General features: G+C 44.6%; 1 protein-coding gene across 1 annotated transcript in view; it reads right to left on the minus strand.

Moving 5' to 3' along the window:
* Positions 1-1,196: 1,196 nt before the first annotated feature.
* The window catches only part of iqca1 (IQ motif containing with AAA domain 1), a 44,054-nt gene continuing 33,093 nt past the window's right edge, over positions 1,197-12,157 (minus strand). Inside the window, exons 14-19 of the mRNA XM_041888885.2 lie at positions 11,576-11,683; positions 7,603-7,802; positions 5,364-5,450; positions 2,797-2,974; positions 2,179-2,417; positions 1,197-1,582 (exon numbers count right to left, since the gene is read on the minus strand). Of these exons, the coding sequence (XP_041744819.2) occupies positions 1,430-1,582; positions 2,179-2,417; positions 2,797-2,974; positions 5,364-5,450; positions 7,603-7,802; positions 11,576-11,683 (965 nt within the window). The 3' untranslated portion in view covers positions 1,197-1,429. The remainder of the gene's footprint in view (positions 1,583-2,178; positions 2,418-2,796; positions 2,975-5,363; positions 5,451-7,602; positions 7,803-11,575; positions 11,684-12,157) is intronic.

The raw sequence follows: 12,157 nt of genomic DNA on the forward strand, positions 1-12,157 counted from the left end.
TACCTGTTTCCTCCAAGCATCTTCACAAGGTCCTTTGCTGTTGTTCTGGGATTGATTTGCACTTTCCGCACCAAAGTACGTTCATCTCTAGGAGACAGAACGCGTCTCCTTCCTGAGCGGTATGACGGCAGCGTGGTCCCATGGTGTTTATACTTGCGTACTATCGTTTGTACAGATGAACGTGGTACCTTCAGGCGTTTGGAGATTGCTCCCAAGGATGAACCAGACTTGTGGAGGTCTACAATTTTTTTTCTGAGGTCTTGGCTGATTTCTTTACATTTTCCCATGATGTCAAGCTAAGAGGCACTGAGTTTGAAGGTAGGCCTTGAAATACATCCACAGGTACACCTCCAATTGACTCAAATTATGTCAATTAGCCTATCAGAAGCTTCTAAAGCCATGACATAATTTTCTGCAATTTTCCAAGCTGTTTAACGGCACAGTCAACTTAGTGTATGTAAACTTCTGACCCACTGGAATTGTGATACAGTGAATTATAAGTGAAATAATCTGTCTGTAAACAATTGTTGGAAAAATTACTTGTGTCATGCACAAAGTAGATGTCCTAACCAACTTGCCAAAACTATAGTTTGTTAACAAGAAATTTGTGGTGGTTGAAAAACGAGTTTTAATGACTCCAACCTAAGTTTATGTAAACTTCCGACTTCAACTGTACATAAATATATATACATATCCTTTAAAAAAATATATTTCCCTTTATTACTTTCCAACCCCACCACCCATTCCCTAATTGGAGTAAACTAGTGAACAACAATGCTTAGGCCTATACTTCCAGTTTATACATACTATATACATTTTATGGACACAGTCAATCTTACAATAATTATATTTTGTTTGTTTTCTACTCCTGAACTTCCTCTACCCTCAACCTCTCCGATCATGTTCATGATGTCCATCCGGTTTGCTTCTATATGCCATATCTTTCTAACTGTTCACTTTCACAAAAGCTCTCAACCTATAACCTATATACTTATAATGGACACAGTATGCTTTACATTAGTTATCTTGTTGTTAGTTGTTATTAGTCCCATCCTTCAGCTCCATTCAACACCTCCCATCTATCTCTTAACACCATCCATATTGGATTTCTATTTGCCATATATATTTCAACTGTACTGTGACTTTCACAAAAGTTCTGAACCCTTCTATTCTCATTGTTTCTACAGATTGTAAATAAACATTTTTGCTAAAAGTATTATTATATTATTGATCGATTGACTATGACTTTTCAGATCACCCATGATCGACTGTTACCGTTATACTGTTGACATGATATTTACATTCATAGACTGGCACTAAATGTAACGCCCATCATATCTAAGAACTAGTAATGTAATTCACTTCCCCTGAAAGTCCCTATCTGTATACCTCCCCAATGTTGACCACGTCTATCTTTTGTCTTTGGCGTTTACTTATTTTTCTTCTTCTTGCTTTTCCCTTCTTTCCCTCTCTTCTTCCCACTGCCCCGCTTGTCTTTGTCCTTGCCCAACTCTCCCTCCTCCTCGATGGCCTTGGCCGCCCGTGCCCTCTTCTTACCCAACGGTGTCTTGCTGTACCACATCTGGCAACACATTCACACACATCAATCAACAGTCGGAGAAAATGAAGCCTGTTATACAGTGGCATTCCCTTCCTAACTGTAGGAACACAGCGCCCTCATGTGGTGATTGTTGGAGCATGACTCAAATTTATATATGGAGTTCATTGGATAGTACTGAATTCTGATTATATACTGAATTCATATCTGATGAGAATAGATGTTGACCAATCTGCACACCAGAGGCAAAATATATTTTTATATATAATAATATGCCAAATAGCAGACACATTTAACCAAAGCCACTTACAGTCATGCCTGTATTTTTATTTATTTTTTACATATGGGTGGTCCCGGGAATCAAACCCACTATCCTGACATTTCAAGCGCCATGCTCTACCAACTGAGCTACAGAGTACCATTTGCACTGTTATAACGGCAAAATAAACACTTCCTTCCTCCTACATAGGGAGCTTGCCAATTGTCACCTCTGATTTCTGTGGGAGTTAAGGCTCGTTCGGGTTGCTATACTGAGCACTTTGGTGATAAGCATATGTAAAAAAGCTTTATACAAATCAAAGGTGATTAATTGATTCATTAATTGATTGATTCTACTAAACCTTAAATGCCTCCTCCTCCTCCTTGTAGACAGGGTCCTGTCTGGCCAGTGGAGGTATGAACTCTGCAGCGGTCAGTGATCTGGTAGTCTGCTGGGCCAGCCTGCGAGGGGTCAGAACCAGCCTCACAGCCTGCAGGATGTGGCCCTGGGTGTAGCCATCTGTCACCTTGGCCAGGGAGCTCAGGTCCAGGCTGGGGGGGAGGTGAGCACCACCGCCACGCAGCAGCTCCCTCCACAGCACTGGAGGACACAGCACAGACAGGGATAGAAAGGTTCGTGTTCAAACCAGAAGTGGGCAATGAATACAAAATGAATGGATTTATGTGGATGAAAGAGAAAAAAACGATTTGAAAAGATGCATGTTTACTGGTAGGCCTATCATATGAATTCATTCCACCAGTATTTTTCATATCAATTTCTAGGTGGCTTCAGGGAATGAAACCGCCACAGATTCTGTTTGGCCATAGCCATCAGGTTGGCCCAGCTATAGACCACTATAGACTACTATAAACCACTATAAACCACTATAGGCCACTATAGACTGCTATAGACCACTATAAACCAATATAGGCCACTATAAGCCACTATAGACCACTATAAACCACTATAGACAACCCACCCAGTCTGGAGGCGTAGTCAGGTCTGGGGATGAGGATGATCTTCCTATAGACTTTACAGAAGGGCTTGAGGTCTGCGTCAAAGGGCCTCCGGGACGTCCCTACGACCAGAACACGATCCTCAGGCTTTATGGACTTCAACACCTTTACTAGGTCCTTCTTCAGACGCTTAGGCTCCATCTAGAGAGGGGGGGAGAGAGAGAGAGAGAGAGAGAGGACAGAGAGAGAGAGAGAGAGAGAGAGAGAGAGAGAGAGAGAGAGAGAGAGAGAGAGAGAGAGAGAGAGAGAGAGAGAGAGAGAGGAGAGAGAAACAGCATCAATATTTGTGACCTGTTGCCACAAGAAAAGGGCAACCAGTGAAGAACAAACACCATTTTAAATACAACCCATAATTATGTTTATTTATTTTCCCTTTTGTACTTTAACTATTTGGACATCGTTACAACACTGTATATATACATAATATGACATTTGAAATGTCTTTATTCTTTTGGAACTTTTGTGAGTGTGATGTTTACTGTTATTTTTTTTTGTATTGTTTATTTCACCTTTGTTTATTATCTATTTCACTTGCTTTGGCAATGTAAACATATGTTTCCCATGCCAATAAAGCCCTTAAATTCAATTGAAATTGAGCGGGAGAGATGGAGAGGAAGTGGAGAGGAAGAGGAGAGAGAGAGAGAGGGGGAGGAGTGGGAGAGAGAGAGAGAGAGAGAGAGAGAGAGAGAGGGAGGAGTGGGAGAGAGAGAGAGAGAGAGAGGGGGTGGGAGAGAGAGAGAGAGAGAGAGAGATGGAGAGAGAGAGGGGGAGGAGTGGGAGAGAGAGAGAGAGAGAGAGAGAGAGAGAGAGAGGGAGGAATGGGAGAGAGAGAGAGAGAGAGAGAGGGGGGGTTGAGAGTTATGACTTTCCACATGAGGGCAGCATAAACTAACTCATTTGTACATTTTCAATTGCTCACAGCTGTCAACTCATATAACCCATGTTACCCAACAATGGATGTGGGTCCCACTTCAGTTAATTCACAAACAATAAAATAATGTAGAAGGTTACCTGACAATCTGCTATGTAAACATTTTTGTCAAAACAAGTCCCTTGATTACACTGTTTGTAAATGTGCAGTGTAGTGTGCCGAGGGCTGGTATTGAGCAGTGTTCATTTTGGCACAGTTTTTTAGATTTAGTCTAGTCTTAGTCATTTTGACTAAAATATAATTAAGTCTTAGTCAAATTTCTGTCATTTGAATAATGATTTAGTCTAGTTATTGTCAAAATGACAAAAACAGTGGGCCATTTTAGTCAACTAAATGCCCTTTCATTTTATCACATCACATTTGTATTGCCTCATTAACCTATAGCAAACATAAATCACTGACTTCCATGTGACTAAACAGACATAGCCTTGTCCTACCAACATAAATATAAGAATATATAACAATTATCTGGCCATGTAAATTCTTCATTCAGCCTACATAGATATTACATACAGTGCATTCGGAAAGTATTCAGACCCCTTCCATTTCAGGCACACACAAGCGCAGAGGGAGAGAGAGGGAGAAGCACAATCACCAGATAGTGCTGTAAAGTATTGGTAAAGTAGTATGTGTTGTCACTCTGTGATGTCATTGTTATCAACATTCCACAGGCATTGATGTCCAGAAGTAGTACGAGGACTAATGACTTTGAATGGGAGCTAATGACTATTTCACCCAGTGACGTAGTCGATTCACTTAACCTCGAGTCCCAATCGAGTCCGCAAGTAGCCTAGTTTTAGAACGGCCTGCCAATGCATGATAGAAAGGAAAGAAACGTAGCGCTGGTAATATGAGTCATATCCTTTGAAAGGTAATGGCTAGAATAGAGCCGTTTTCTCGGAGGAAAAGAGGGAGACTTGGCTAGCACGTTGGCTACAGAACCTGGCTATGAAACGCAGTGGGGAAAGTGTGAGGGTTGAGCGAGGCTACAAATTCAAAAAACGTTTCTATACTCAAGGGAGAGAAAAACATAGCTAGACTGTTGTTTTACTATTAAACTTAATGCTGCTATTGTTTTTCATTTTGTAAAGCATCTTGTGTTTCTTAACCAGGCAAAGGGTATCTAACTAGAAGGCTTGTGGTGACTTGCTAGCTACGAGGAAGCAACAGAGTCGCCTGCGCGATGTGTATAATCGGAGGCGGAGCCGGAGTGGAGCCTGTCTGCTTGCTCCCCCGCAGCTCACCAGCTGATGTAGGCTAGACTGTGTGTGCCGGGTGTGGTGCGTCCTTCCCACTGCTGAACACAACTGCACTGTGCATCTGTTCTGCTAATATTCATTGTGCTTCTCACTGAAAAGCTCTCAATCTCTCCAAAAACTCTTGTTCAGTCCACCAGATTTTAGTCACAGAGATAATTTCGTCTCGTCTCGTTTTAGTCAACTACAATAAAAAAAAAAAAAAATCTGGTTCTATTTAGTCAGTTATAGTCTCGTCAATTGCCACTGAAAAATATGTGTTTGCCGAATATTTCATTCACCATTTTTGTTGACAAAATTAACACTGGTATTGAGATATGCTGCTGTTGTGTAGAAAATGTACCTCTTTCTCCGGCTTTGGGACTTTCTTATAAAAGGTTTTCTCTGCATCTCCGATCCATATTACAGAGGGCTGCAGCTGGCGAGCCACCTGCCACAGCAAAACAAAGCAACACAGAGAAGCAACCGTCACATCTATTATTTCACCCACGCACATTAACGCCAATGTACAAACAACTCTCCCCCTGACAACTCTCTCACATACGGGCAAATTAGTAACCTCAACAAAAGAAACAGTCTAACCAGCAGAAACATCAGTAACAGTGTCACACAGACACACAAACAAAATAACACCCACACACAAATCGTACATTAACTAGACTATCAGTAACATTTAAACTACAGAGTATCTCCTTACCCTAGCCCTAACCATAACCCTTATCCTAACCCTAAACTTAGCCCTTACCCCAACCCTTATTATAAACCTTACCCTAATCCTTATTCTAAGCCTTACCCTAATCCTAACGTAACCTTAGCAAGCAGTTGCTTATCAACAGATAGTCAGTTGCTTATCAACAGATAGTTTGTTGATAGTATGACCATCTGTAGAGCATCTACAGATGGACTATCCAAATAAAGTGTGACCAAAGAGTACATAAAAAATGTTCTCTGTAATTCAGCAATGTAAAGTCCATCCTGTTGTATTGGTCTGAATGCAGGCGGGTCATCAAAGCGGACATGAAGAAGATTGAGGCATTCCATAATGGATTCCCCTGAAGAATTTGCTGCATTTTCTGGCCAAATAACATCACCAAGCACAAACTCTAAAGGAAGTCCAAAAGCCAGAGCATCACCCATCAAATCAAGATCAGACGAATGTGTTGGCTTGGCCATGTTCTCCAGAAGGAACAAGATGGCATCCCAAAAAGGTGGACTCTACCAGGGAGAAGAAGACCTGTGAGGCCTAAAACTACCTGGCGCAGAACGGTGACGGACGAGCTGGCCAAGATGAACATCTCGTGTGACGAGGCACAACACGTGGCCAAGGACAGAAAGCGGTGGAAAGAGCTCATTATTGCCTTTTGTCCCAAAGGGGAGGAAGAGGAGTTAGTAAGTCGTTAGTTATGACACATTCAGGCCTTTGGAGATACTGCATTGTGGACTTGCAGTGTTTCCATGGCTGGCATTGGCAAAAACAACTTGGGGTGAGGGAGGCAGTCAAACCCAAATGTTACAAGCCTTTTAGAAACCAACACTGCCTCAGCAAGCAGGAAGTGCTGTCAGGACACGCTTCAGATCTCAACATGCACTTAGAGAGGGTGCCGACCTAGGTGCTGACAGGCCAGATTCAGAACAATGTGGCTATGGGCTCCTGGTTTGTTTGCCTCTCAAGACAGCTGCATAGAGAGGTGTCCAAGCAAGACAAATCTCTCTCTCTCCCCCCATGTCTCTCTCTCTCCCCCATGTCTCTCTCTCTCCCCCCATGTCTCTCTCTCTCCCCCCATGTCTCTCTCTCCCCCCCATGTCTCTCTCTCTCCCCCCATGTCTCTCTCTCCCCCCATGTCTCTCTCTCTCCCCCCCATGTCTCAGATGAGTCAGTGGTGCAGAATGTCACAGTGTAACCGTGAACAACAACTGTGTTGACCGATAGACAACTGTGTTGATCATCTGGGTGACATAGCAACACATAGCAACATCAAGCTGACATAGCAACATCAAGCTGACATAGCAACACATAGCAACATCAAGCTGACATAGCAACACAGAGCAAAATCAAGCTGACATAGCAACACAGAGCAAAATCAAGCTGACATAGAAACACAGAGCAAAATCAAGCTGACATAGCAACACATAGCAACATCAAGCTGACATAGCAACACATAGCAACATCAAGCTGACATAGCAACACATAGCAACATCAAGCTGACATAGCAACACATAGCAACATCAAGCTGACATAGCAACACATAGCAACATCAAGCTGACATAGAAACACATAGCAACATCAAGCTGACATAGCAACACTTAGCAACATCAAGCTGACATAGCAACACATAACAACATCAAGCTAACATAGAAACACATAGGAACATCAAGCTGACATAGAAACACATAGGAACATCAAGCTGACATAGCAACACAGAGCAACATCAAGCTGACATAGAAACACATAGCAACATCACGCTGATATAGCAACACATAGCAACATCAAGCTGACATAGAAACACATATCAACATCAAGCTGACATAGCAACATCAAGCTGACATAGCAACACATAGCAACAGCAAGCTGACATAGCAACCTTGAAGACCATGTGCAGTAGGTACTGGAGGCAGCTCCTGCCAGGGTACTTCCCAGCCAGGTTTCTGGGGGACAGGTTGAAGAGGTTGGCCCCGGTCTCAGTGCACAGAGCATGGACCAGCATCCTCTTCCCTACGCCCCCAGGACCAGCCAGCAGCAGAGTCTTCATCAGGGGAGCCTTCTGATGGACAGACTGGGAACCTGAGAGAGAGAGAGAGAGAGAGAGAGAGAGAGAGAGAGAGAGAGAGAGAGAGAGAGAGAGAGAGAGAGAGAGAGAGAGAGAGAGAGAGAGAGAGAGAGAGAGAGAGAGAGAGAGAGAGAGAGAGAGAGAGAGAGAGAGAGAGAGAGAGAGAGAGAGAGAGAGAGAGAGAGAGAAGAGAAGAGAGAGAGGATAATAACATATAAATGGTGATGGTTGGGTGGCAACCGGGCCGGACCAGGATAGGACTGTATAATGTAACCTCCAGACTGTACTGAGCCAAGCTGTGAATACACTAGTAGTAGGACAACACAGCAGCAACCATGAACCTGTGAGACTAAGGGCTCTATTCAATCTGTAAAGCTGAAGCGTTACAGATTCCGCGATAGAAATGTAAAACTAATTTCCGATAGAGACGACATATGCAGCGTTTACCGTGAATGCAGTCTCTGCTAAAGCGGGAACATTGCCTTTAAATTTCAATCACAGTGTAAGGCTGAACTTCCGCAATGTGGTTTGAATAGAGCCATAAGGTCACCATAGGTTTGTAGCCCTGTGGGGTCTCTGAGGGCCTCAGCAGCAGCAGTGCTGTTGAACTGTTATTAACTGATTAAGCCAGGTTAACCTCCTACCACAGGGAACAATAGTTTAATTACCCAGCTGGATGATGCTGGGCTGGGGCTGAGACTGGGTTTAGGCTGGGGTTAGGTTGGACTGAGGGTGGGCTTAGGGTGAGGCTGGGCTAAGGCTGGAGTGAGGGTGGTCTAAGTCTGGGCTGAAGTTGGTGTAAGGCTGGCTTGAGGCTGAGGGTGAGGCTGGGCTGGGACTGAGGCTGGGGTGAGGCTGGGGTGAGGCTGGGTTGAGGCTGGGGTGAGGCTGGGCTGAGGGTGCAGCATTGTGTGCTCTCTGATACTAACCGTGATTAAAAGTCCAGGCTGGACAGTGGCCAGGACACAAAGCGTGAGAGCAAACACATCCACTCACAACACCCCTCCATTAACCTCTAGACCCACAGACCCAGAGCAGGTGCAGCCGTGTAACCCGTGTCCCCAGGAATCCCCTCCCGTCCCTGGGGTAGGTCCAGCCAAGAAGTCCCACTCCTGCTGCTCTGACCGGAACTCATTAAAACTACAATAGCTGGCAACAGGCTCTGGCCTCTGATCTCTTTCCTTCTATGCTGCAGGCTGTTTATTGGGTTACTTCTCTCTCCGTTAGATCAGATCACAGTGTTAGTTCATTAGGTACACTACGAGCCCTGATTAGAAGACTACTCCTCCCATTAAGGCCTAATGATGATCTCTTTCCTGCCTCTAACCCATCTGGGACAGATTAGCCGATCAACTGACTAGTGCAACACGTGCACATGTCCTTTTCCATAGAAAATGAAATGTAGAAGCTTGAACAATAATGTAAAACAGGTTCAAATAAGGATCGCTATCAAGTTCAAATGTTGTCGCTTTCTTGTGAAAATAACAGGTGCAAACTTTTTATCTAGTCCTTGTGTAATCTCTCCAAGTGGTACACCAAATGTCTCAGACACTTCACTGAGAATGAGATAGAAGCCAGTCTGGACAATTGGCTGTGAATCGCTAACAAAGGGAGTCCACAGAGATATCTCTCCACCAAGGACACGAACTAGCCAGCCTCCCTCCAGACTGAGCTACTGACCCCATTATACAGTATATCATAGTTCAAACTATTGTCAATTCCATTATCCAATGCTTATACTTCAGAAGGACTATTGCAAAAAACCAAACCAGTCTCTAAGGAATCACTGAATCATCATAGAGTAGCTGAAACTGAGCCGACTCTTGGTGAGAATGAGAATAAAGTTCTGGGAACAACAAAACCCAACAATGTCCTATTGTGATTCATTTCACAATAAGAGGTGGAAGCTTAGGCAGTGTTGTGTGTACACAGTGCAGATATAAATAAACTGTAGCAGGTGATGGTGGTGGTGATTATGGTCAGCCTGGCCTCAGACTAGATGTAACAAATTAGTATGATATGTTATGTTTGGTATGGTTAAATAAGACAGATGGTTAGTGGTGGTGATGATGGTGGTGGAGGAGGTGGTGGTGATGGTGATGGTGGTGGTGGTTGTGATGGTGATGGTTGAGGAGGTGGTGGTGATGGTGGTTGTGATGGTGTTGATGATGGTGGTGATGGTGGTTGTGATGATGGTGGTGATGGTGGTAGTGGTGATGGTGGTGGTGGTAATGATGGTTGTGATGGGATGTGATGGTGTGAGTGATGATGGTGATGGTGGTGGTAGTGGTGGTGATGATGGTCAGCCTGGTCTCAGACTAAATGTAACAAATTAGTATGATATGTTATGGTATGGTTACATAAGGCAGATGGTTAGTAATGATGGTGGTGGTAGTGGTAGTGGTTGTGATGGTGGTGTTGGTGGTGGTGGTGATGGTGGTGTTGGTGATGATGATGATGGTGGTGGTTGTGATGTATTGGTGGTGGTGGTGGTGGTGGTGATGTATTGGTGGGGGTGGTGATGGTGGTGGTGGTGGTGATGATGGTGGTGGTTGTGATGTATTGGTGGTGGTGGTGGTGGTGATGTATTGGTGGGGGTGGTGATGGTGGTGGTGGTGGTGGTGATGATGGTGGTGGTTGTGATGTATTGGTGGTGGTGGTGGTGGTGATGTATTGGTGGGGGTGGTGATGGTGGTGGTGGTGGTGATGATGGTGGTGGTTGTGATGTATTGGTGGTGGTGGTGGTGGTTCTTAACGCCGAGTGACATGAGACGTGTTGGGGAGAAAGATCACGTCCCTTCAGGGTTGGGGTGAACGTCAGTGAGTTGTATCCTATTACCATTAGGATCCCTGGATTAGCTTCAGCCCAGGTGCTGCTTCTAGATTATCCAGTGGTGTGGAATATTCTAATCTGTTCTGTTCTGTTCTATTCTGTCCTATTCTGTTCTATTCTGTTCTACTCTACTCTACTCTACTCTACTCTCTTCTGGTATTGTTTGTTTTCACTGTTCTGTTCTATTCTATTCTGGGTTCTGGACCACTGTTACCTGACACCCCTGTGTTCTGCAGCTCTAGCATAGTGGTGGCAGAGACACAGTGACAGAAAGGCACAGCCAGGAGAGAGTGACTGAAGGATCAAAGCTGCTGGTTAAGAGCAGCCAGGGTCACACACAGTTCACAAGGCCACACACACACACACCTCTCACACACTCATACATATCACACACACTCTACTCTGAAAAATTCATGCCATGCCAGCCGTGGCACTCTAGGGTTTCCCTTTCTGTCTCTGGGAGCTGTTGTGCCCGCTCTTAATCCTGGCACAGCAGGGAGACATGGGCAGGGCACTGAGGTGGATTATGAGGTGGTCGGGATCAATTCATCAATTCTAGTACCTCTCAGTCAAATTGCTTCATAGGACAGCAGTCCTGAACTGACTTTCATATAGACATCATTAATTAACCCTAACTGTTATCATAGGCCATATGACATCAAAGGAAGGTGGCTTTAGAAGAGGGATGCAATAAATAATTGATCCAGCTCACACATCCAGATATTAGTGAGTAATGTTATACTGTATAGTATGTAAGTGTGTGTGTGTGTGTGTGTGTGTGTGTGTGTGTGTGTGTGTGTGTGTGTGTGTGTTGCAAGTACAATAAGTATGAATCAGACTAGCGCGGCCAGGTTGTGGGGTGATGTGGTATCAGACTGGCGCGGCCAGGTTGTGGGGTGATGTGATCACAGTCACAATGATGAGTGTGGATGGGATGGGCTCTCTCTCACTCACCCAGAGGCAGGATCCCATAAAGGGCAATGAGCTGTCTGACGTCTGACAGAGAGGGCATGGGCTCAATGTCTGCCTGGCGCAGGGTCGTACCCAGGTAGCTGAACTCACCTGGAGGGGAGAGGGGGGAGGAGGGAGGGAGGGAGGGAGGGAGGGAGGGAGGGAGGGAGAGAACTCAGACATCCATCAGACAATAGTCTTGTTCTTTGAGGTATGGAATTTGCTCTCTGATGCATATCATCAAACATAGATCAACTCAGCAGAAACCCGTACTAATGAAACTAAGACATTTATTGGCTGTAATTCAGGAGCCCCTAAGGCATCTAGTTATACTATAGCTAGAAGTGAAATAAGGGGAGGTATTTAGGCCTCTATCCTGGACAACACGCCAACATCTAAATTATTTCTCTGTGACCCTTTGGCGAACTCTTCGCCTCAATCATTCCAAACTCCCTCCCAACATCAAAGGCACAGTATGTGGATATAATTAAAACCAACAGTAACAGGCTTTGGGGAGCCTTGGGGGAGCCAAGCACGCGTGTGTCTGTCTGTTCAACATGATAGAGTGTGGTGTCATCCTGACTC

This window comes from Coregonus clupeaformis, chromosome 35, assembly GCF_020615455.1.
Source record: "Coregonus clupeaformis isolate EN_2021a chromosome 35, ASM2061545v1, whole genome shotgun sequence".
Classification (NCBI taxonomy): domain Eukaryota; kingdom Metazoa; phylum Chordata; class Actinopteri; order Salmoniformes; family Salmonidae; genus Coregonus; species Coregonus clupeaformis.